At 48.5% G+C, this 22,911-nt stretch overlaps 13 protein-coding genes across 16 annotated transcripts; 5 read left to right on the forward strand and 8 right to left on the reverse strand.

Annotated features, from left to right (window-relative positions):
* Window positions 1–931: 931 nt before the first annotated feature.
* On the forward strand, window positions 932–1,649 carry LOC146054783 (histone H1-like). 2 transcript variants are annotated; one of them, XM_083168087.1, is made up of 2 exons: window positions 932–1,577; window positions 1,611–1,649. In XM_083168087.1, the coding sequence occupies exons 1-2, from the start codon at window positions 978–980 to the stop codon at window positions 1,647–1,649; spliced, it is 639 nt and encodes a 212-aa protein (XP_083024213.1). In that variant the 5' UTR covers window positions 932–977. The 2 variants fall into 2 exon arrangements, with proteins under 2 accessions (XP_083024213.1, XP_083024212.1); XM_083168086.1 differs by having other exon boundaries at window positions 932–1,649.
* A 911-nt stretch (window positions 1,650–2,560) lies between these two features.
* Window positions 2,561–2,872, reverse strand: LOC146054819 (histone H4). The gene has a single exon (XM_083168118.1). The coding sequence runs from the start codon at window positions 2,870–2,872 to the stop codon at window positions 2,561–2,563; it is 312 nt and encodes a 103-aa protein (XP_083024244.1).
* Window positions 2,873–4,101: 1,229 nt separating this feature from the next.
* On the reverse strand, window positions 4,102–4,482 carry LOC146054861 (histone H2B 1.1). The gene has a single exon (XM_083168168.1). It carries the CDS (start codon window positions 4,480–4,482, stop codon window positions 4,102–4,104), a length of 381 nt encoding a protein of 126 aa, XP_083024294.1.
* Window positions 4,483–4,843: 361 nt separating this feature from the next.
* On the forward strand, window positions 4,844–5,236 carry LOC146054843 (histone H2A type 1). Its single transcript, XM_083168152.1, has one exon. It carries the CDS (start codon window positions 4,844–4,846, stop codon window positions 5,234–5,236), a length of 393 nt encoding a protein of 130 aa, XP_083024278.1.
* A 741-nt stretch (window positions 5,237–5,977) lies between these two features.
* Window positions 5,978–6,443, reverse strand: LOC146054799 (histone H3). Its single transcript, XM_083168102.1, has one exon. It carries the CDS (start codon window positions 6,441–6,443, stop codon window positions 6,033–6,035), a length of 411 nt encoding a protein of 136 aa, XP_083024228.1. The 3' UTR covers window positions 5,978–6,032.
* A 2,597-nt stretch (window positions 6,444–9,040) lies between these two features.
* LOC146054833 (histone H1-like) lies at window positions 9,041–9,758 on the forward strand. 2 transcript variants are annotated; one of them, XM_083168139.1, is made up of 2 exons: window positions 9,041–9,686; window positions 9,720–9,758. In XM_083168139.1, exons 1-2 carry the CDS (start codon window positions 9,087–9,089, stop codon window positions 9,756–9,758), a joined length of 639 nt encoding a protein of 212 aa, XP_083024265.1. In that variant the 5' UTR covers window positions 9,041–9,086. The 2 variants fall into 2 exon arrangements, with proteins under 2 accessions (XP_083024265.1, XP_083024264.1); XM_083168138.1 differs by having other exon boundaries at window positions 9,041–9,758.
* Window positions 9,759–10,669: 911 nt separating this feature from the next.
* Window positions 10,670–10,981, reverse strand: LOC146054817 (histone H4). The gene has a single exon (XM_083168117.1). It carries the CDS (start codon window positions 10,979–10,981, stop codon window positions 10,670–10,672), a length of 312 nt encoding a protein of 103 aa, XP_083024243.1.
* Window positions 10,982–12,211: 1,230 nt separating this feature from the next.
* On the reverse strand, window positions 12,212–12,592 carry LOC146054860 (histone H2B 1.1). The gene has a single exon (XM_083168167.1). The coding sequence runs from the start codon at window positions 12,590–12,592 to the stop codon at window positions 12,212–12,214; it is 381 nt and encodes a 126-aa protein (XP_083024293.1).
* Window positions 12,593–12,953: 361 nt separating this feature from the next.
* LOC146054842 (histone H2A type 1) lies at window positions 12,954–13,346 on the forward strand. Its single transcript, XM_083168151.1, has one exon. The coding sequence runs from the start codon at window positions 12,954–12,956 to the stop codon at window positions 13,344–13,346; it is 393 nt and encodes a 130-aa protein (XP_083024277.1).
* A 722-nt stretch (window positions 13,347–14,068) lies between these two features.
* On the reverse strand, window positions 14,069–14,534 carry LOC146054798 (histone H3). The gene has a single exon (XM_083168101.1). The coding sequence runs from the start codon at window positions 14,532–14,534 to the stop codon at window positions 14,124–14,126; it is 411 nt and encodes a 136-aa protein (XP_083024227.1). The 3' UTR covers window positions 14,069–14,123.
* A 4,704-nt stretch (window positions 14,535–19,238) lies between these two features.
* On the forward strand, window positions 19,239–19,955 carry LOC146054836 (histone H1-like). Of its 2 annotated transcripts, XM_083168143.1 has the most exons (2): window positions 19,239–19,883; window positions 19,917–19,955. In XM_083168143.1, the coding sequence occupies exons 1-2, from the start codon at window positions 19,284–19,286 to the stop codon at window positions 19,953–19,955; spliced, it is 639 nt and encodes a 212-aa protein (XP_083024269.1). In that variant the 5' UTR covers window positions 19,239–19,283. The 2 variants fall into 2 exon arrangements, with proteins under 2 accessions (XP_083024269.1, XP_083024268.1); XM_083168142.1 differs by having other exon boundaries at window positions 19,239–19,955.
* A 916-nt stretch (window positions 19,956–20,871) lies between these two features.
* LOC146054816 (histone H4) lies at window positions 20,872–21,183 on the reverse strand. Its single transcript, XM_083168116.1, has one exon. It carries the CDS (start codon window positions 21,181–21,183, stop codon window positions 20,872–20,874), a length of 312 nt encoding a protein of 103 aa, XP_083024242.1.
* A 1,245-nt stretch (window positions 21,184–22,428) lies between these two features.
* LOC146054859 (histone H2B 1.1) lies at window positions 22,429–22,809 on the reverse strand. The gene has a single exon (XM_083168166.1). The coding sequence runs from the start codon at window positions 22,807–22,809 to the stop codon at window positions 22,429–22,431; it is 381 nt and encodes a 126-aa protein (XP_083024292.1).
* Window positions 22,810–22,911: the final 102 nt, after the last annotated feature.

Raw genomic sequence — 22,911 nt, forward strand, 5'->3', positions numbered from 1 at the left:
TCTCTGCTAGATTAACGATGACATCTTTATGTAACACATGGCTGGCCCCCTGGTCCAATGTGTTGGACGCCTCCTCATACTGGAGATTTTCAACAGTTCTGGCACCAAAATCACGATCTGAGCTACTGACCCAAGTACTGTAACGTCATTCCTCTTGGCTAGAGGTCCATTTCATTGCAGCAAGACATGGGACTAGATAACCATAGCCATCGTACTAGCTGTATGGGCTATTACAGGAAGCGACAAGCAAACTCCTCAGAACCAAAACAAAAATCCCAGCAGTCGAGTCTAGAAAGTATTTTGACCTTGTCACAGTAGCAAGAATTCTTTAGACAAGAGTGCCGTTACCTTGAAGCCACCTGCCTGTGTGTGTGCCAGTACCATGATGCCACCTGCCTGTGTTATCCAAATGTGTGTACAGGAGTTCACAAATCATCTAAATGCGTTTGAATATGCTCCCTGTCCTGCACAAAGTGTCCCGCAGGCGACTTTTGTCATCCTCTGGACTAGAAGGAGGCAAAAAAGTCCCGAATGGACATATTCTCCTCACAGAAGAAGAGAGATGTGTTCCATGCCGGGCACATCTAGCCTGGTGCGGGTCAGCTGCCACTGGCTAATCCTGGCCTCCTTCTTAGCGCTTAAGCTAGCGGTTGCCATATGGTGTTAGGGGAGACCTTGGAGAACGAAGGTGGTGAAGAGAACCGGTCCTCTGTTCCTCTCATGCCATAAAAAATGCACCTTTTCTGCGCTAGCAAAACACAGGGCGAGAGCAGATCTTGACAAACTCGAAAGCTAGGACAAGGTTTACACGGCTGCTTGTTCCGCCAATAGGAGCACAGAACGCTCCCCTCTGATCAGCCAATCACAGCACATCCGGCAGGTTATATAAGAGACATCAGCTGCTCAGGGCACTGACTGTGTGTGACTTAACGATACCGCGTTTGTTTTTTTTTGTTGCTGATCTATCCAACCGTACCATGGCAGAGACCGCACCCGCCGCCGCTGCTGTTCCGCCTTCAGAGGGCGCAGCCAAAAAGAAGAGGCAGCCAAAGAAAGCTGCTGGAGGAGCCAAGAAAAGCGCCAAGTCTTCTGGACCCAGCGTCTCCGAGCTGATCGTGAAAACCGTGGCCGCCTCCAAAGAGCGCAGCGGGGTTTCTCTTGCCGCCCTGAAGAAAGCTCTGGCTGCCGGAGGCTACGATGTGGAGAAGAACAACAGCCGCGTGAAGCTGGGCGTGAAAAGTTTGGTCACCAAAGGAACTCTCACCCAGGTGAAAGGCACCGGCGCTTCCGGCTCCTTCAAGCTCAATAAGAAGCAGGCGGAGAGCAAGAAGGTCGCCCAGAAGTCTCTGAAGCCCAAGAAACCTGCTGCAAAGAAAGTGGCCAAATCCCCGAAGAAGCCCAAGAAAGCTCCGAGTGCAGCCAAGAGCCCGAAGAAGGTGAAGAAGCCAGCAAAGGCGGCTGCAGCTGCCAAAAGCCCAAAGAAGCCTAAAGCGGTGAAGCCGAAGAAGGCGGCCGCCAACAGTCCGGCCAAGAAGGCAGCGAAACCCAAAGCCGCCAAGAGTCCGGCCAAGAAGGCGGCGAAGCCCAAAGCCGCAAAAAGTCCGGCCAAGAAGGCAGCCAAGCCCAAGAAAGCCGCGGCAAAGAAGTAATGGCTGAACCGCCGCATCCTCGCTCCCTTGTTCTCCCCCCAAAAGGCTCTTTTCAGAGCCACCCACCCTCTCTCGACAGAGCTGTGAGCGCACGGCGTGGCCTGATGGCTGCGCCCTTCAGTAAGTCATCAACAGGTGCACCAGAATGTTGTAGCTTGCCCCTTAAATTCAGTCACTTCACAATTCTACAGATGTGCTTGGAAGTGGGAATAATGAAACAAGTTAAGTATCAACTCTTTAATAAACGCTTCATAGCGCATATAGCGTTTTGGTGCGCGTTTCAATGAATCACTGTAAACCGGGGGGCGCATTCACCTGTGGCACCATACCGCCCAGCCGGTTCTGCCCTACATCCTCTGTATAGGGCCAGCGCAATCTGTGGCAGAGCTGTCAGGGAAGATGCGTGATTCACCACTATAGAACTCTTTAGCTCAGCCTCGTGTATTTTTTTTTTTTTTTTTTAATTATCCCCAGCTGGAGTAACTGCTGCAAATCGTGTGGTGCAAGAGTATATACACAGTATATAGAGCTTAGTAAAACGCAGAGAAAGGCGGACTGGATCGTTGTTAAATCTGCATTCATCGTGACCCTTTCAAACACAATTGTCCGGAAAACGTATATGCCTCTGTGCAGTGGTCGCTACCAGCGTGGTTTGTACCGCAACCCTGTCAACAAATTGCGGATTACCAAATTACACAATCACCGACACTAAAAAGGAACCACTGCACCCGTGGCACCTCACTGCCTGCATCCACTAACGGTGCGGCTAGTGTGAGGGAATGAATTCATATTAGGACCCGGCAAATAGCCGCATTACACAGGGAGGTTGGAACAGCGCTCTCGTAGAAAAGATGGGTGGCCCTGAAAAGGGCCTTTGTGTGTGGGTGACTGAGTGAGATGCTCCTGGGAATTTAACCCCCGAACCCATAGAGAGTACGGCCCTGGCGTTTCAGAGCATAGACCACGTCCATAGCGGTCACAGTCTTCCTCTTGGCGTGCTCGGTGTAGGTGACGGCATCACGAATGACATTCTCCAGAAACACCTTCAGCACACCGCGGGTCTCCTCGTAGATGAGTCCAGAGATACGCTTAACACCCCCTCGCCTAGCTAGACGACGGATGGCAGGCTTGGTAATGCCCTGGATGTTGTCACGGAGAACCTTCCTGTGACGCTTAGCGCCTCCTTTGCCGAGCCCCTTTCCGCCTTTACCTCTTCCAGACATTCTCAAAAATCCTTCTGTGACAAACAGTAAGAATGAGTATAGTTTCCTGTCAGGGGCTTTTATAAAGTGGAAGAGCGGACCTGATGGGTGACTTGGACTTAAAGGCGGAGTCTTGTATCGCCTTGCCATTCGTTCATAAGCACAACCCTTTTATTGTTTTCCTTTCGTTCATTACTAGAAGATATTGTTTTATGTTTAGATTTATATGAACTGCTCTCTTGGTATTGTTTTCTTCGTTAATACCCAGTGTAACATTTCAGCTTGATTAGAGAACTAAACTATTCAGCTACGTTGTGGTGAATATTTGTGTGGATGAAACGTAATGACCAGACCGGTCCCGACGATAATAGTTTTATTTTTTTTACATTTTATTATACGTGGAATAGATATAGATACATTGTATATGTTCACTTTGAAAGTGGGGGAATTGGTAACGACAAAGGACCCACACAATGAGAGTCGCTCAGATATCGGCGGGAAATTAAAAACATCACCAAAAACATTCCCACTGGGAAACTGCTTCTGATAATCACAACTACTTTAACGTTTCCATAGCTCCCGGACTCGGTGTGTGTGTGTGTGTGTGTTACAGTGGGAACCGAGTTTGCCTGAGCAGGAATTACGTGTTCACCCTTAATTAAATGCATCGAAACGGAACCGAGTCACAGAAGTAACTGGGTACAATAGAGCTACGTTAACATACTGCACCCTTCATTTAGAAAGACAGTGATCCATTGGCAACGGTGCTCATCGAAAATTCGAATGTGATGTTTAAAGGCACCAACTGTTACAATTTAACAGTACTTTGCAACGTTTCCATCCAACAGAATGCTTTCGATTTTCGGCAGCTGCACACGGGGAACATTGCTGCCCTATGGGTCGCATGTATCTTTTCTTTTTCTATTTATTTATTTATTTAACCAGTGACATCTGCAATGTAACGAACCGGTCCTATATTTGAAACTGGATTCAGATCCTAGAAAGAGAACTACAGAATGCAGCTTTGCAAGTGGTAATAAGTAAAGGCATTTTTTTTTTTTTTTTTTTTTCTGAACCAGTAGGGTTAACAATAGCTAGAGGGTACGTCACAAGTCAGTTATGTCTGTCGGTGTGCACTTATCCCGTGAGCCTGGACACAGCAAAAACCATCATAGTTACAGCTCGATTAGAGAGAAGGTGGGTGGCTCTGAAAAGAGCCTTTGTGTTGGTGTGGGTGGGAGAAGGGGAGATTACTTGGCGCTGGTGTACTTGGTGACGGCCTTGGTGCCCTCGGACACGGCGTGCTTGGCCAGCTCTCCAGGCAGCAGCAGACGTACGGCGGTCTGGATCTCCCTGGAGGTGATGGTGGAGCGCTTGTTGTAGTGAGCCAGGCGGGAAGCTTCCCCAGCAATGCGCTCAAAGATATCGTTGACAAAGGAGTTCATGATGCCCATAGCCTTGGAGGAGATGCCGGTATCAGGGTGCACCTGCTTCAGCACCTTGTACACGTAAATGGCGTAACTCTCCTTCCTGGTCTTTCTACGCTTCTTCCCATCCTTCTTCTGGGTCTTGGTCACCGCTTTCTTAGAGCCCTTCTTGGGCGCCGGCGCAGACTTTGCTGGATCTGGCATTGTAGCTTATCAACAAATAACCGCTTCAAATTCGAGAAGAAATGACTGTGTGCAAAAGTGCCGTACGTCGGCTATAGCTGCTCTATTTATAGGGATCTTATGCAAACGAGGCATCGCTGCTGTAAGCTACTCTATTGGGTAGAATTGTCGTGTGACGAAAAGCAGCATCGTTGACTCCACCCTTCAGATACGGATTGGTCTGTGGATAAACTTGAGCTGCATTGGTTAATTTGTAAGCAGGCCAATCACAGAGCAGACAGCATCGGGTAGCTGAGTATATAAGAGGAGGGCGGTATTTTACACTTACACTTTCGCAGGTTTCCATCTGTATTTGTAAAGCTTTTTTGCTCCGTTAGCTATTATGTCTGGAAGAGGTAAACAAGGCGGCAAAACCCGGGCTAAGGCCAAGACTCGTTCATCCAGGGCTGGTCTCCAGTTCCCAGTTGGTCGCGTGCATCGTCTGTTAAGGAAGGGAAACTATGCGGAACGAGTGGGTGCCGGTGCCCCGGTCTACCTGGCCGCGGTGCTGGAATATCTGACGGCTGAGATTCTGGAGCTTGCCGGAAACGCTGCCCGCGACAACAAGAAGACCCGCATCATCCCCCGCCACCTGCAGCTGGCTGTACGCAACGACGAAGAGCTCAACAAGCTGCTCGGTGGGGTGACCATCGCCCAGGGAGGTGTTCTGCCTAACATCCAGGCAGTGCTGCTGCCCAAGAAGACCGAGAGCCACAAGCCAGCTAAGAGCAAGTAATTCAACGGCAAAAAAATACTTTACCTAAAACACAAAGGCTCTTTTCAGAGCCACCCACCCCGACCTTAAAGAGCTGATTCATGTTTAAAATGTATACATGGAAGTTATTCGCCCGAATTAGCGGGACAGGTGTAAGTGCCACTGTGGCCTTTCTACGCTTAACAACAGGGACGTAAATTGAGTTTAACGTGTGTAGTGATATTGCATTACCGTCCCGCGTAACATGCCCCGCTTATCTGAAGGGAGACTTGTGCCTAGCCCTGGAAAGAGATGAAGGAGCTAGAACTGAGACTTTTCTTGTACTTAACATCAGTCGTTTTACTGTGAAGGCCGGTAGTCTGTTCGTTCCCTGGATAGATGAAGATTGTGCCTGTTTCGTGCAAGTAACAGGCTGGTGACAAATCACGGAGAAGATAAGAAACAGCCGAGGCTTGAGCCAGTAATGTACCTTATGCTTAAGTCTCATATAAATATATATATATATATATATATATATATATATATATATATATGAAAGAATGTCCAATTATAATAGCTAGTAATGTAACTTATGCTCAAGTCTGTATACGTATACAGATTTTTTTTTTTTTTTAAAGTGCCCCATGTTGTGAAGGACGGAAGGCGAACACAAGCTGTGTGTCTGGTAATTAAGGCCTTTAGCGGACAACCGGGCACCTTACCATGCCTCCAGTGTGAACACTACTATGTCATTGATGCTATAGCTCGTTTAGAAAGATTTGGTGGCTCTGAAAAGAGCCTTTGTTGTCGTTGTTGGGTTTCTAGAAGTGCCAAGTATCTATGCCCTCTCCCCACGGATCCTGCGGGCCAGCTGGATGTCTTTTGGCATGATGGTCACCCTCTTGGCGTGGATGGCGCACAGGTTGGTGTCCTCGAAGAGCCCCACCAGATAAGCTTCGCTGGCCTCTTGCAGGGCCATGACAGCAGAGCTCTGGAAGCGCAGGTCGGTCTTGAAGTCCTGGGCGATCTCACGCACCAGGCGCTGGAAGGGCAGCTTGCGGATGAGAAGCTCGGTGGATTTCTGGTAGCGGCGGATCTCACGGAGAGCCACAGTCCCGGGTCGGTAGCGGTGAGGCTTCTTCACGCCGCCGGTAGCTGGGGCGCTTTTCCGGGCAGCCTTGGTTGCTAGCTGCTTGCGGGGAGCTTTCCCGCCAGTAGATTTGCGAGCGGTTTGCTTTGTCCTGGCCATCCTTCTTCAACACGCACTTTAGCACCTCAGTCTGTTCTGTAGAAAGAAAAGTGAATCGAATTCAGCCGCTGCCATCTCCATTTATACACAGTGCTGCGCTGTCATTGGGTGAGCTAAGGGCATCCACCCTCCTGATTGGCAAAGTCATTCTCGTTTTCAAACGAGTCCTCTATGACGTTCCGTTTTCTCCCTTTATTGTATAGAACAGGCGGGCGCGGGAACGAAATGACGCGAGGAGGTTAGGTCACGTGTTAGTCACCAGAATGAACGAGAAGTATGTGCTGGCATCATGATCCGAGCGAGAAGGGACACCGACCCAATGGTCCCTTATATGCATAGCACACGGCGGTGATACTACATTGCACCATCACAACAAGGAACTCTGGGCTAAAGCGTTTTGGAAAATAAACGTAAACATATTATATTACATTACATACCATAGCTACCATGGGCGGGGAAAGTACTGCATGGGAACAATAGAAGTGCCTTACAGGTGTCTGAAACCCGGGAGATCGTACTATGAGATTGCTGTAACAACAACAGGTCACAGTATCTGCAGAGCATGGCACTTTCACAGTATTACGATCACTGATGGATCGCCGAAGCAGAAAAAATATATATATATTTATGAGGTCAGACTCAGAGCCGGATTAAGCCCTCGGTCAGCCCACACACCGTGCCCTCCCCAGTCCCACCGCCACACTTACCTCAGGGAGGGAGAGAAGGACACACGAAGGCTGGGTAAGGAGACCTGAGGCAAGAAGTAAGAACGGCAGGGATAGTCAGGACATGAGGCAGCAGGTAGAGAAAGCGGACAAAGTAGTCCTCTCCCTCCTCCTATCCTCCTCTGTAAAATGTAAAGTCTAATGTGATGCTCATCATAATGATACTCGCACACCGCTTCCATTGGGCCAATATAGTGTACTACTAAATTTGGGCTCGCTATTCAGTCTTTTGCTCCAGGTGCTAATTTCAACTGTGCATTTTAAATAGATATCCGGTGTGGCATCTTTCTTGTGCAGAAGAACAATTGCTTGGGGGAAATCTTTGCCAATACATATTTTTTGCCATATATAAATTCTCCACAGTTTGGCTGATTTTTTTCTCTAATCTTGGCCAGCAAGTTGGTGGGCCTAACTGCTCATGGTGTCCTCTAAAAGGTGCCAGTCTCTCCTCCAGCATGGTGATTTACCACTGGACCGCATGCTTCATATCAGGCGCCCCTCTGCACCTACAGTATCCATGCTGGCTGCATTTATTAGGACGCTACTTGGTCTAAAAAAACATATAGTAACACTATTATTTTCGAACAGTTATTTGTTGGTGCACCACTGATGTTCAAGTATTCTTCCTACAAATATGTTTCCTTTTTTTCTATCCTCTATTTATCTAATCTCTACTTTCGGCTCCCTTCTCTGCCTTTTTCAAAACACAACCGTGTCAACGTGGCGAGGCCATGGAATGTCACATAGCTACATGGATTATTTTGAGACAATTTAGTGCCAGTGTCACCAGCATTCCTCACATCCAGAACAATACCAGACAATGGAATATGCTAGGTGTCCTGAGCTTGTCATTGTAGCCAGAGTGGCTAGATAACATATGAGGATGCTTCCTGCCTGTGTTATCCACCTGAGCTCTTGTGGAGTGTGGATGTCGGCAGCCCTCTCTGCTAGATTAACGATGACATCTTTATGTAACACATGGCTGGCCCCCTGGTCCAATGTGTTGGACGCCTCCTCATACTGGAGATTTTCAACAGTTCTGGCACCAAAATCACGATCTGAGCTACTGACCCAAGTACTGTAACGTCATTCCTCTTGGCTAGAGGTCCATTTCATTGCAGCAAGACATGGGACTAGATAACCATAGCCATCGTACTAGCTGTATGGGCTATTACAGGAAGCGACAAGCAAACTCCTCAGAACCAAAACAAAAATCCCAGCAGTCGAGTCTAGAAAGTATTTTGACCTTGTCACAGTAGCAAGAATTCTTTAGACAAGAGTGCCGTTACCTTGAAGCCACCTGCCTGTGTGTGTGCCAGTACCATGATGCCACCTGCCTGTGTTATCCAAATGTGTGTACAGGAGTTCACAAATCATCTAAATGCGTTTGAATATGCTCCCTGTCCTGCACAAAGTGTCCCGCAGGCGACTTTTGTCATCCTCTGGACTAGAAGGAGGCAAAAAAGTCCCGAATGGACATATTCTCCTCACAGAAGAAGAGAGATGTGTTCCATGCCGGGCACATCTAGCCTGGTGCGGGTCAGCTGCCACTGGCTAATCCTGGCCTCCTTCTTAGCGCTTAAGCTAGCGGTTGCCATATGGTGTTAGGGGAGACCTTGGAGAACGAAGGTGGTGAAGAGAACCGGTCCTCTGTTCCTCTCATGCCATAAAAAATGCACCTTTTCTGCGCTAGCAAAACACAGGGCGAGAGCAGATCTTGACAAACTCGAAAGCTAGGACAAGGTTTACACGGCTGCTTGTTCCGCCAATAGGAGCACAGAACGCTCCCCTCTGATCAGCCAATCACAGCACATCCGGCAGGTTATATAAGAGACATCAGCTGCTCAGGGCACTGACTGTGTGTGACTTAACGATACCGCGTTTGTTTTTTTTTGTTGCTGATCTATCCAACCGTACCATGGCAGAGACCGCACCCGCCGCCGCTGCTGTTCCGCCTTCAGAGGGCGCAGCCAAAAAGAAGAGGCAGCCAAAGAAAGCTGCTGGAGGAGCCAAGAAAAGCGCCAAGTCTTCTGGACCCAGCGTCTCCGAGCTGATCGTGAAAACCGTGGCCGCCTCCAAAGAGCGCAGCGGGGTTTCTCTTGCCGCCCTGAAGAAAGCTCTGGCTGCCGGAGGCTACGATGTGGAGAAGAACAACAGCCGCGTGAAGCTGGGCGTGAAAAGTTTGGTCACCAAAGGAACTCTCACCCAGGTGAAAGGCACCGGCGCTTCCGGCTCCTTCAAGCTCAATAAGAAGCAGGCGGAGAGCAAGAAGGTCGCCCAGAAGTCTCTGAAGCCCAAGAAACCTGCTGCAAAGAAAGTGGCCAAATCCCCGAAGAAGCCCAAGAAAGCTCCGAGTGCAGCCAAGAGCCCGAAGAAGGTGAAGAAGCCAGCAAAGGCGGCTGCAGCTGCCAAAAGCCCAAAGAAGCCTAAAGCGGTGAAGCCGAAGAAGGCGGCCGCCAAGAGTCCGGCCAAGAAGGCAGCGAAACCCAAAGCCGCCAAGAGTCCGGCCAAGAAGGCGGCGAAGCCCAAAGCCGCAAAAAGTCCGGCCAAGAAGGCAGCCAAGCCCAAGAAAGCCGCGGCAAAGAAGTAATGGCTGAACCGCCGCATCCTCGCTCCCTTGTTCTCCCCCCAAAAGGCTCTTTTCAGAGCCACCCACCCTCTCTCGACAGAGCTGTGAGCGCACGGCGTGGCCTGATGGCTGCGCCCTTCAGTAAGTCATCAACAGGTGCACCAGAATGTTGTAGCTTGCCCCTTAAATTCAGTCACTTCACAATTCTACAGATGTGCTTGGAAGTGGGAATAATGAAACAAGTTAAGTATCAACTCTTTAATAAACGCTTCATAGCGCATATAGCGTTTTGGTGCGCGTTTCAATGAATCACTGTAAACCGGGGGGCGCATTCACCTGTGGCACCATACCGCCCAGCCGGTTCTGCCCTACATCCTCTGTATAGGGCCAGCGCAATCTGTGGCAGAGCTGTCAGGGAAGATGCGTGATTCACCACTATAGAACTCTTTAGCTCAGCCTCGTGTATTTTTTTTTTTTTTTTTTAATTATCCCCAGCTGGAGTAACTGCTGCAAATCGTGTGGTGCAAGAGTATATACACAGTATATAGAGCTTAGTAAAACGCAGAGAAAGGCGGACTGGATCGTTGTTAAATCTGCATTCATCGTGACCCTTTCAAACACAATTGTCCGGAAAACGTATATGCCTCTGTGCAGTGGTCGCTACCAGCGTGGTTTGTACCGCAACCCTGTCAACAAATTGCGGATTACCAAATTACACAATCACCGACACTAAAAAGGAACCACTGCACCCGTGGCACCTCACTGCCTGCATCCACTAACGGTGCGGCTAGTGTGAGGGAATGAATTCATATTAGGACCCGGCAAATAGCCGCATTACACAGGGAGGTTGGAACAGCGCTCTCGTAGAAAAGATGGGTGGCCCTGAAAAGGGCCTTTGTGTGTGGGTGACTGAGTGAGATGCTCCTGGGAATTTAACCCCCGAACCCATAGAGAGTACGGCCCTGGCGTTTCAGAGCATAGACCACGTCCATAGCGGTCACAGTCTTCCTCTTGGCGTGCTCGGTGTAGGTGACGGCATCACGAATGACATTCTCCAGAAACACCTTCAGCACACCGCGGGTCTCCTCGTAGATGAGTCCAGAGATACGCTTAACACCCCCTCGCCTAGCTAGACGACGGATGGCAGGCTTGGTAATGCCCTGGATGTTGTCACGGAGAACCTTCCTGTGACGCTTAGCGCCTCCTTTGCCGAGCCCCTTTCCGCCTTTACCTCTTCCAGACATTCTCAAAAATCCTTCTGTGACAAACAGTAAGAATGAGTATAGTTTCCTGTCAGCGGCTTTTATAAAGTGGAAGAGCGGACCTGATGGGTGACTTGGACTTAAAGGCGGAGTCTTGTATCGCCTTGCCATTCGTTCATAAGCACAACCCTTTTATTGTTTTCCTTTCGTTCATTACTAGAAGATATTGTTTTATGTTTAGATTTATATGAACTGCTCTCTTGGTATTGTTTTCTTCGTTAATACCCAGTGTAACATTTCAGCTTGATTAGAGAACTAAACTATTCAGCTACGTTGTGGTGAATATTTGTGTGGATGAAACGTAATGACCAGACCGGTCCCGACGATAATAGTTTTATTTTTTTTACATTTTATTATACGTGGAATAGATATAGATACATTGTATATGTTCACTTTGAAAGTGGGGGAATTGGTAACGACAAAGGACCCACACAATGAGAGTCGCTCAGATATCGGCGGGAAATTAAAAACATCACCAAAAACATTCCCACTGGGAAACTGCTTCTGATAATCACAACTACTTTAACGTTTCCATAGCTCCCGGACTCGGTGTGTGTGTGTGTGTGTGTTACAGTGGGAACCGAGTTTGCCTGAGCAGGAATTACGTGTTCACCCTTAATTAAATGCATCGAAACGGAACCGAGTCACAGAAGTAACTGGGTACAATAGAGCTACGTTAACATACTGCACCCTTCATTTAGAAAGACAGTGATCCATTGGCAACGGTGCTCATCGAAAATTCGAATGTGATGTTTAAAGGCACCAACTGTTACAATTTAACAGTACTTTGCAACGTTTCCATCCAACAGAATGCTTTCGATTTTCGGCAGCTGCACACGGGGAACATTGCTGCCCTATGGGTCGCATGTATCTTTTCTTTTTCTATTTATTTATTTATTTAACCAGTGACATCTGCAATGTAACGAACCGGTCCTATATTTGAAACTGGATTCAGATCCTAGAAAGAGAACTACAGAATGCAGCTTTGCAAGTGGTAATAAGTAAAGGCATTTTTTTTTTTTTTTTTTTTTTCTGAACCAGTAGGGTTAACAATAGCTAGAGGGTACGTCACAAGTCAGTTATGTCTGTCGGTGTGCACTTATCCCGTGAGCCTGGACACAGCAAAAACCATCATAGTTACAGCTCGATTAGAGAGAAGGTGGGTGGCTCTGAAAAGAGCCTTTGTGTTGGTGTGGGTGGGAGAAGGGGAGATTACTTGGCGCTGGTGTACTTGGTGACGGCCTTGGTGCCCTCGGACACGGCGTGCTTGGCCAGCTCTCCAGGCAGCAGCAGACGTACGGCGGTCTGGATCTCCCTGGAGGTGATGGTGGAGCGCTTGTTGTAGTGAGCCAGGCGGGAAGCTTCCCCAGCAATGCGCTCAAAGATATCGTTGACAAAGGAGTTCATGATGCCCATAGCCTTGGAGGAGATGCCGGTATCAGGGTGCACCTGCTTCAGCACCTTGTACACGTAAATGGCGTAACTCTCCTTCCTGGTCTTTCTACGCTTCTTCCCATCCTTCTTCTGGGTCTTGGTCACCGCTTTCTTAGAGCCCTTCTTGGGCGCCGGCGCAGACTTTGCTGGATCTGGCATTGTAGCTTATCAACAAATAACCGCTTCAAATTCGAGAAGAAATGACTGTGTGCAAAAGTGCCGTACGTCGGCTATAGCTGCTCTATTTATAGGGATCTTATGCAAACGAGGCATCGCTGCTGTAAGCTACTCTATTGGGTAGAATTGTCGTGTGACGAAAAGCAGCATCGTTGACTCCACCCTTCAGATACGGATTGGTCTGTGGATAAACTTGAGCTGCATTGGTTAATTTGTAAGCAGGCCAATCACAGAGCAGACAGCATCGGGTAGCTGAGTATATAAGAGGAGGGCGGTATTTTACACTTACACTTTCGCAGGTTTCCATCTGTATTTGTAAAGCTTTTTTGCTCCGTTAGCTATTATGTCTGGAAGAGGTAAACAAGGCGGCAAAACCCGGGCTAAGGCCAAGACTCGTTCATCCAGGGCTGGTCTCCAGTTCCCAGTTGGTCGCGTGCATCGTCTGTTAAGGAAGGGAAACTATGCGGAACGAGTGGGTGCCGGTGCCCCGGTCTACCTGGCCGCGGTGCTGGAATATCTGACGGCTGAGATTCTGGAGCTTGCCGGAAACGCTGCCCGCGACAACAAGAAGACCCGCATCATCCCCCGCCACCTGCAGCTGGCTGTACGCAACGACGAAGAGCTCAACAAGCTGCTCGGTGGGGTGACCATCGCCCAGGGAGGTGTTCTGCCTAACATCCAGGCAGTGCTGCTGCCCAAGAAGACCGAGAGCCACAAGCCAGCTAAGAGCAAGTAATTCAACGGCAAAAAAATACTTTACCTAAAACACAAAGGCTCTTTTCAGAGCCACCCACCCCGACCTTAAAGAGCTGATTCATGTTTAAAATGTATACATGGAAGTTATTCGCCCGAATTAGCGGGACAGGTGTAAGTGCCACTGTGGCCTTTCTACGCTTAACAACAGGGACGTAAATTGAGTTTAACGTGTGTAGTGATATTGCATTACCGTCCCGCGTAACATGCCCCGCTTATCTGAAGGGAGACTTGTGCCTAGCCCTGGAAAGAGATGAAGGAGCTAGAACTGAGACTTTTCTTGTACTTAACATCAGTCGTTTTACTGTGAAGGCCGGTAGTCTGTTCGTTCCCTGGATAGATGAAGATTGTGCTTGTTTCGTGCAAGTAACAGGCTGGTGACAAATCACGGAGAAGATAAGAAACAGCCGAGGCTTGAGCCAGTAATGTACCTTATGCTTAAGTCTCATATAAATATATATATATATATATATATATGAAAGAATGTCCAATTATAATAGCTAGTAATGTAACTTATGCTCAAGTCTGTATACGTATACAGATTTTTTTTTTTTTTAAAGTGCCCCATGTTGTGAAGGACGGAAGGCGAACACAAGCTGTGTGTCTGGTAATTAAGGCCTTTAGCGGACAACCGGGCACCTTACCATGCCTCCAGTGTGAACACTACTATGTCATTGATGCTATAGCTCGTTTAGAAAGATTTGGTGGCTCTGAAAAGAGCCTTTGTTGTCGTTGTTGGGTTTCTAGAAGTGCCAAGTATCTATGCCCTCTCCCCACGGATCCTGCGGGCCAGCTGGATGTCTTTTGGCATGATGGTCACCCTCTTGGCGTGGATGGCGCACAGGTTGGTGTCCTCGAAGAGCCCCACCAGATAAGCTTCGCTGGCCTCTTGCAGGGCCATGACAGCAGAGCTCTGGAAGCGCAGGTCGGTCTTGAAGTCCTGGGCGATCTCACGCACCAGGCGCTGGAAGGGCAGCTTGCGGATGAGAAGCTCGGTGGATTTCTGGTAGCGGCGGATCTCACGGAGAGCCACAGTCCCGGGTCGGTAGCGGTGAGGCTTCTTCACGCCGCCGGTAGCTGGGGCGCTTTTCCGGGCAGCCTTGGTTGCTAGCTGCTTGCGGGGAGCTTTCCCGCCAGTAGATTTGCGAGCGGTTTGCTTTGTCCTGGCCATCCTTCTTCAACACGCACTTCAGCACCTCAGTCTGTTCTGTAGAAAGAAAAGTGAATCGAATTCAGCCGCTGCCATCTCCATTTATACACAGTGCTGCGCTGTCATTGGGTGAGCTAAGGGCATCCACCCTCCTGATTGGCAAAGTCATTCTCGTTTTCAAACGAGTCCTCTATGACGTTCCGTTTTCTCCCTTTATTGTATAGAACAGGCGGGCGCGGGAACGAAATGACGCGAGGAGGTTAGGTCACGTGTTAGTCACCAGAATGAACGAGAATTATGTGCTGGCATCATGATCCGAGCGAGAAGGGACACCGACCCAATGGTCCCTTATATGCATAGCACACGGCGGTGATACTACATTGCACCATCACAACAAGGAACTCTGGGCTAAAGCGTTTTGGAAAATAAACGTAAACATATTATATTACATTACATACCATAGCTACCATGGGCGGGGAAAGTACTGCATGGGAACAATAGAAGTGCCTTACAGGTGTCTGAAACCCGGGAGATCGTACTATGAGATTGCTGTAACAACAACAGGTCACAGTATCTGCAGAGCATGGCACTTTCACAGTATTACGATCACTGATGGATCGCCGAAGCAGAAAAAATATATATATATTTATGAGGTCAGACTCAGAGCCGGATTAAGCCCTCGGTCAGCCCACACACCGTGCCCTCCCCAGTCCCACCGCCACACTTACCTCAGGGAGGGAGAGAAGGACACACGAAGGCTGGGACTCCAATCCAGGACTCCTCTCTATCTGCTGCCTCTCTCCAACCTCCGCTGCTGCTGGCGGTGGAGGCTTTTTAGGTTTGACAGCAGGAGCAGAGCAGCTCCGGACAGAGGGTCCCCTAAAATACGGGGGCCCTGGGGAACTGTCCTACTCCCCCCTAGTACTGCTCTCTGCATATGTTAGAGCTAGCTCTGTTCTCATATTGTCTGAGTGGCTTTGAAAATAATCAAAAGTACCGCATGTATGATACTAATGGGAAACATTGTTATAGTATTGCTACTATTCTATTGAAACATTAGTGATATCAATCTGTGACAAAGTATCCACTTAGACCACAAGGTGAATGTCAGAAAACTGAGAAAGTAAATGTAATATTACTCTATTTTCCGCTTTTACTTTCTCAGTGGACACTTTCTAGTCTAGATCGTATTGAGGTTTACAGTGAAGATGCTCTCGGTGCAAATAATAATCAGTTACAACATAATACGTATATTGTTGTTAGAACTGGATTTATATTGATGCACAGTCTATTAGTTAATTTCCATTTCCCCATGACAATTAAGGGGGGGGGGGGTTAATATTTTTATGACAGTCAGCGGAGTTCACAAACCATCTAGGGTAGTATATGGCTATAAGAACAATGAATATACAAGAGACCTGAGTGTACAGTAATAGAGAATAAAAACGATTGTTGTTTCCTAGCACGGCCACAATCGTATGGATCGTGTACCTTTAAGTTAAGGTACACGATCCATACGATGGACCCGATTTCCTTTGAAATCAGGTCCATTTTGCCGGCTAGGAGACAATATCGGGGGCATCGCGTCGGTCGGGACCATTAACAATGGTCCCGACGCGACCGACGCGATGCCCCCGATTTCCCCATAGGCTTCAAATATAAAAAATATTTTAACATTGAAATCTTGTCGGGAAAGGTAAAATATCGGGGGCATCGCGTCGGTCGCTACCATTAACATTGGTCCCGACGCGATGCCCCCGATTTTTCCATAGGCTTCAATGTTAAAATATTTTTTAACATTGAAATCTTGAAAAAATGTGAAAAATGTGAAATGGGCCAATATGACCCATTTCACATTATAGATGTCCCCGTCGTCACCCCACGATAGACGCCAACCCGAAGCGTGGCGAGCGCAGCGAGCCCGCGAGTGGCGGCGGTGCGCGTCCTCCGACCTTTTCATTCCCCTACAATCCACGTCGGCGTGGAGTTGAGAATAGAATAGTGTGGCGAGCGCAGCGAGCCACCGAGCCCGAAGCGTGGCGAGCCCGGCGAGGGGACGCGTATACCCCCGGCGAGGGGACGTGTATACGCGTCCCCTCGCCACGCTTCGGGCTCGGTGGCTCGCTGCGCTCGCCACACTATTCTATTCTCAACTCCACGCCGACGTGGATAGTAGGGGAATGAAAAGGTCGGAGGACGCGCACCACCGCCCCTCGCGGGCTCGCTGCGCTCGCCACGCTTTGGGTTGGCGTCTATCGTGGGGTGGGGTGTACGCCGTGACATTTGGGGGGGTTGGGAATATTTTACATTGAATTCAATGTAAAATCGGGTCCCAGGGACCCGATTTACATTTCATTCAAAAAAAAAAATCGGGTCCAAAATCGGTCGGTCGCGTCGATCGCATCGCATGCGACCAAATCGCATGCGATGCGATCGACCCGATTTTTCCGACACGACCACCCCGATGTAAATCGGTGTGGCCGTCGACACGACCACCCCGATGTAAATCGGTGTGGCCGTGCTAGGAAACAAGTACCATATTTTTTATTTATAAGGCGCCACACGTGGTACGCAGCGCCGTACAAATAGAACATATTAGAACAGTACAGGGTAAACAGAACTAGACATAACAGTGACAGAAGATCAAAAACAGCACAATTAGCAATTAGCAGCACATCTCTTGGTACACAATACAGCAGATATATAGGGAAGTGAGTGAGAAGAGATGCAGGTGTAGATTGCAGGTGAGTAAGAGAGCTGTAATTGAAATGTAAGAAGGGTGCTGTGAGTACAGAAGGGGAGAGGGCCCTGCTCTATGGAGCTTACAATCTAGAAGGAGGGGGAGACAGACAGGTGACAAGATGTACAGGTAAGGAGACCTGAGGCAAGAAGTAAGAACGGCAGGGATAGTCAGGACATGAGGCAGCAGGTAGAGAAAGCGGACAAAGTAGTCCTCTCCCTCCTCCTATCCTCCTCTGTAAAATGTAAAGTCTAATGTGATGCTCATCATAATGATACTCGCACACCGCTTCCATTGGGCCAATATAGTGTACTACTAAATTTGGGCTCGCTATTCAGTCTTTTGCTCCAGGTGCTAATTTCAACTGTGCATTTTAAATAGATATCCGGTGTGGCATCTTTCTTGTGCAGAAGAACAATTGCTTGGGGGAAATCTTTGCCAATACATATTTTTTGCCATATATAAATTCTCCACAGTTTGGCTGATTTTTTTCTCTAATCTTGGCCAGCAAGTTGGTGGGCCTAACTGCTCATGGTGTCCTCTAAAAGGTGCCAGTCTCTCCTCCAGCATGGTGATTTACCACTGGACCGCATGCTTCATATCAGGCGCCCCTCTGCACCTACAGTATCCATGCTGGCTGCATTTATTAGGACGCTACTTGGTCTAAAAAAACATATAGTAACACTATTATTTTCGAACAGTTATTTGTTGGTGCACCACTGATGTTCAAGTATTCTTCCTACAAATATGTTTCCTTTTTTTCTATCCACTATTTATCTAATCTCTACTTTCGGCTCCCTTCTCTGCCTTTTTCAAAACACAACCGTGTCAACGTGGCGAGGCCATGGAATGTCACATAGCTACATGGATTATTTTGAGACAATTTAGTGCCAGTGTCACCAGCATTCCTCACATCCAGAACAATACCAGACAATGGAATATGCTAGGTGTCCTGAGCTTGTCATTGTAGCCAGAGTGGCTAGATAACATATGAGGATGCTTCCTGCCTGTGTTATCCACCTGAGCTCTTGTGGAGTGTGGATGTCGGCTGCCCTCTCTGCTAGATTAACGATGACATCTTTATGTAACACATGGCTGGCCCCCTGGTCCAATGTGTTGGACGCCTCCTCATACTGGAGATTTTCAACAGTTCTGGCACCAAAATCACGATCTGAGCTACTGACCCAAGTACTGTAACGTCATTCCTCTTGGCTAGAGGTCCATTTCATTGCAGCAAGACATGGGACTAGATAACCATAGCCATCGTACTAGCTGTATGGGCTATTACAGGAAGCGACAAGCAAACTCCTCAGAACCAAAACAAAAATCCCAGCAGTCGAGTCTAGAAAGTATTTTGACCTTGTCACAGTAGCAAGAATTCTTTAGACAAGAGTGCCGTTACCTTGAAGCCACCTGCCTGTGTGTGTGCCAGTACCATGATGCCACCTGCCTGTGTTATCCAAATGTGTGTACAGGAGTTCACAAATCATCTAAATGCGTTTGAATATGCTCCCTGTCCTGCACAAAGTGTCCCGCAGGCGACTTTTGTCATCCTCTGGACTAGAAGGAGGCAAAAAAGTCCCGAATGGACATATTCTCCTCACAGAAGAAGAGAGATGTGTTCCATGCCGGGCACATCTAGCCTGGTGCGGGTCAGCTGCCACTGGCTAATCCTGGCCTCCTTCTTAGCGCTTAAGCTAGCGGTTGCCATATGGTGTTAGGGGAGACCTTGGAGTACGAAGGTGGTGAAGAGAACCGGTCCTCTGTTCCTCTCATGCCATAAAAAATGCACCTTTTCTGCGCTAGCAAAACACAGGGCGAGAGCAGATCTTGACAAACTCGAAAGCTAGGACAAGGTTTACACGGCTGCTTGTTCCGCCAATAGGAGCACAGAACGCTCCCCTCTGATCAGCCAATCACAGCACATCCGGCAGGTTATATAAGAGACATCAGCTGCTCAGGGCACTGACTGTGTGTGACTTAACGATACCGCGTTTGTTTTTTTTGTTGCTGATCTATCCAACCGTACCATGGCAGAGACCGCACCCGCCGCCGCTGCTGTTCCGCCTTCAGAGGGCGCAGCCAAAAAGAAGAGGCAGCCAAAGAAAGCTGCTGGAGGAGCCAAGAAAAGCGCCAAGTCTTCTGGACCCAGCGTCTCCGAGCTGATCGTGAAAACCGTGGCCGCCTCCAAAGAGCGCAGCGGGGTTTCTCTTGCCGCCCTGAAGAAAGCTCTGGCTGCCGGAGGCTACGATGTGGAGAAGAACAACAGCCGCGTGAAGCTGGGCGTGAAAAGTTTGGTCACCAAAGGAACTCTCACCCAGGTGAAAGGCACCGGCGCTTCCGGCTCCTTCAAGCTCAATAAGAAGCAGGCGGAGAGCAAGAAGGTCGCCCAGAAGTCTCTGAAGCCCAAGAAACCTGCTGCAAAGAAAGTGGCCAAATCCCCGAAGAAGCCCAAGAAAGCTCCGAGTGCAGCCAAGAGCCCGAAGAAGGTGAAGAAGCCAGCAAAGGCGGCTGCAGCTGCCAAAAGCCCAAAGAAGCCTAAAGCGGTGAAGCCGAAGAAGGCGGCCGCCAAGAGTCCGGCCAAGAAGGCAGCGAAACCCAAAGCCGCCAAGAGTCCGGCCAAGAAGGCGGCGAAGCCCAAAGCCGCAAAAAGTCCGGCCAAGAAGGCAGCCAAGCCCAAGAAAGCCGCGGCAAAGAAGTAATGGCTGAACCGCCGCATCCTCGCTCCCTTGTTCTCCCCCCAAAAGGCTCTTTTCAGAGCCACCCACCCTCTCTCGACAGAGCTGTGAGCGCACGGCGTGGCCTGATGGCTGCGCCCTTCAGTAAGTCATCAACAGGTGCACCAGAATGTTGTAGCTTGCCCCTTAAATTCAGTCACTTCACAATTCTACAGATGTGCTTGGAAGTGGGAATAATGAAACAAGTTAAGTATCAACTCTTTAATAAACGCTTCATAGCGCATATAGCGTTTTGGTGCGCGTTTCAATGAATCACTGTAAACCGGGGGGCGCATTCACCTGTGGCACCATACCGCCCAGCCGGTTCTGCCCTACATCCTCTGTATAGGGCCAGCGCAATCTGTGGCAGAGCTGTCAGGGAAGATGCGTGATTCACCACTATAGAACTCTTTAGCTCAGCCTCGTGTATTTTTTTTTTTTTTTTTTTTTTTAATTATCCCCAGCTGGAGTAACTGCTGCAAATCGTGTGGTGCAAGGGTATATACACAGTATATAGAGCTTAGTAAAACGCAGAGAAAGGCGGACTGGATCGTTGTTAAATCTGCATTCATCGTGACCCTTTCAAACACAATTGTCCGGAAAACGTATATGCCTCTGTGCAGTGGTCGCTACCAGCGTGGTTTGTACCGCAACCCTGTCAACAAATTGCGGATTACCAAATTACACAATCACCGACACTAAAAAGGAACCACTGCACCCGTGGCACCTCACTGCCTGCATCCACTAACGGTGCGGCTAGTGTGAGGGAATGAATTCATATTAGGACCCGGCAAATAGCCGCATTACACAGGGAGGTTGGAACAGCGCTCTCGTAGAAAAGATGGGTGGCCCTGAAAAGGGCCTTTGTGTGTGGGTGACTGAGTGAGATGCTCCTGGGAATTTAACCCCCGAACCCATAGAGAGTACGGCCCTGGCGTTTCAGAGCATAGACCACGTCCATAGCGGTCACAGTCTTCCTCTTGGCGTGCTCGGTGTAGGTGACGGCATCACGAATGACATTCTCCAGAAACACCTTCAGCACACCGCGGGTCTCCTCGTAGATGAGTCCAGAGATACGCTTAACACCCCCTCGCCTAGCTAGACGACGGATGGCAGGCTTGGTAATGCCCTGGATGTTGTCACGGAGAACCTTCCTGTGACGCTTAGCGCCTCCTTTGCCGAGCCCCTTTCCGCCTTTACCTCTTCCAGACATTCTCAAAAATCCTTCTGTGACAAACAGTAAGAATGAGTATAGTTTCCTGTCAGCGGCTTTTATAAAGTGGAAGAGCGGACCTGATGGGTGACTTGGACTTAAAGGCGGAGTCTTGTATCGCCTTGCCATTCGTTCATAAGCACAACCCTTTTATTGTTTTCCTTTCGTTCATTACTAGAAGATATTGTTTTATGTTTAGATTTATATGAACTGCTCTCTTGGTATTGTTTTCTTCGTTAATACCCAGTGTAACATTTCAGCTTGATTAGAGAACTAAACTATTCAGCTACGTTGTGGTGAATATTTGTGTGGATGAAACGTAATGACCAGACCGGTCCCGACGATAATAGTTTTATTTTTTTTACATTTTATTATACGTGGAATAGATATAGATACATTGTATATGTTCACTTTGAAAGTGGGGGAATTGGTAACGACAAAGGACCCACACAATGAGAGTCGCTCAGATATCGGCGGGAAATTAAAAACATCACCAAAAACATTCCCACTGGGAAACTGCTTCTGATAATCACAACTACTTTAACGTTTCCATAGCTCCCGGACTCGGTGTGTGTGTGTGTGTGTGTGTGTGTGTGTGTGTGTGTGTTACAGTGGAAACCGAGTTTGCCTGAGCAGGAATTACGTGTTCACCCTTAATTAAATGCATCGAAACGGAACCGAGTCACAGAAGTAACTGGGTACAATAGAGCTACGTTAACATACTGCACCCTTCATTTAGAAAGACAGTGATCCATTGGCAACGGTGCTCATCGAAAATTCGAATGTGATGTTTAAAGGCACCAACTGTTACAATTTAACAGTACTTTGCAACGTTTCCATCCAACAGAATGCTTTCGATTTTCGGCAGCTGCACACGGGGAACATTGCTGCCCTATGGGTCGCATGTATCTTTTCTTTTTCTATTTATTTATTTATTTAACCAGTGACATCTGCAATGTAACGAACCGGTCCTATATTTGAAACTGGATTCAGATCCTAGAAAGAGAACTACAGAATGCAGCTTTGCAAGTGGTAAGTAAAGGCATTTTTTTTTTTTTTTTTTTTTTGAACCAGTAGGGTTAACAATAGCTAGAGGGTACGTCACAAGTCAGTTATGTCTGTCGGTGTGCACTTATCCCGTGAGCCTGGACACAGCAAAAACCATCATAGTTACAGCTCGATTAGAGAGAAGGTGGGTGGCTCTGAAAAGAGCCTTTGTGTTGGTGTGGGTGGGAGAAGGGGAGATTACTTGGCGCTGGTGTACTTGGTGACGGCCTTGGTGCCCTCGGACACGGCGTGCTTGGCCAGCTCTCCAGGCAGCAGCAGACGTACGGCGGTCTGGATCTCCCTGGAGGTGATGGTGGAGCGCTTGTTGTAGTGAGCCAGGCGGGAAGCTTCCCCAGCAATGCGCTCAAAGATATCGTTGACAAAGGAGTTCATGATGCCCATAGCCTTGGAGGAGATGCCGGTATCAGGGTGCACCTGCTTCAGCACCTTGTACACGTAAATGGCATAACTCTCCTTCCTGGTCTTTCTACGCTTCTTCCCATCCTTCTTCTGGGTCTTGGTCACCGCTTTCTTAGAGCCCTTCTTGGGCGCCGGCGCAGACTTTGCTGGATCTGGCATTGTAGCTTATCAACAAATAACCCCTTCAAATTCGAGAAGAAATGACTGTGTGCAAAAGTGCCGTACGTCGGCTATAGCTGCTCTATTTATAGGGATCTTATG

The sequence above is a fragment of the Crinia signifera genome, unplaced genomic scaffold (assembly GCF_055691185.1).
Source record: "Crinia signifera unplaced genomic scaffold, ASM5569118v1 HAP2_SCAFFOLD_279, whole genome shotgun sequence".
NCBI classification, from domain to species: Eukaryota; Metazoa; Chordata; class Amphibia; order Anura; family Myobatrachidae; genus Crinia; species Crinia signifera.

What these genes read in the sequence shown, in the direction of transcription:
- LOC146054783 (XM_083168086.1), top strand. Translation starts at nt 978, where the DNA reads ATGGCAGAGACCGCACCCGCCGCCGCTGCTGTTCCGCCTTCAGAGGGC.
- LOC146054819 (XM_083168118.1), bottom strand. Translation starts at nt 2,872, where the DNA reads ATGTCTGGAAGAGGTAAAGGCGGAAAGGGGCTCGGCAAAGGAGGCGCT.
- LOC146054861 (XM_083168168.1), bottom strand. Translation starts at nt 4,482, where the DNA reads ATGCCAGATCCAGCAAAGTCTGCGCCGGCGCCCAAGAAGGGCTCTAAG.
- LOC146054843 (XM_083168152.1), top strand. Translation starts at nt 4,844, where the DNA reads ATGTCTGGAAGAGGTAAACAAGGCGGCAAAACCCGGGCTAAGGCCAAG.
- LOC146054799 (XM_083168102.1), bottom strand. Translation starts at nt 6,443, where the DNA reads ATGGCCAGGACAAAGCAAACCGCTCGCAAATCTACTGGCGGGAAAGCT.
- LOC146054833 (XM_083168138.1), top strand. Translation starts at nt 9,087, where the DNA reads ATGGCAGAGACCGCACCCGCCGCCGCTGCTGTTCCGCCTTCAGAGGGC.
- LOC146054817 (XM_083168117.1), bottom strand. Translation starts at nt 10,981, where the DNA reads ATGTCTGGAAGAGGTAAAGGCGGAAAGGGGCTCGGCAAAGGAGGCGCT.
- LOC146054860 (XM_083168167.1), bottom strand. Translation starts at nt 12,592, where the DNA reads ATGCCAGATCCAGCAAAGTCTGCGCCGGCGCCCAAGAAGGGCTCTAAG.
- LOC146054842 (XM_083168151.1), top strand. Translation starts at nt 12,954, where the DNA reads ATGTCTGGAAGAGGTAAACAAGGCGGCAAAACCCGGGCTAAGGCCAAG.
- LOC146054798 (XM_083168101.1), bottom strand. Translation starts at nt 14,534, where the DNA reads ATGGCCAGGACAAAGCAAACCGCTCGCAAATCTACTGGCGGGAAAGCT.
- LOC146054836 (XM_083168142.1), top strand. Translation starts at nt 19,284, where the DNA reads ATGGCAGAGACCGCACCCGCCGCCGCTGCTGTTCCGCCTTCAGAGGGC.
- LOC146054816 (XM_083168116.1), bottom strand. Translation starts at nt 21,183, where the DNA reads ATGTCTGGAAGAGGTAAAGGCGGAAAGGGGCTCGGCAAAGGAGGCGCT.
- LOC146054859 (XM_083168166.1), bottom strand. Translation starts at nt 22,809, where the DNA reads ATGCCAGATCCAGCAAAGTCTGCGCCGGCGCCCAAGAAGGGCTCTAAG.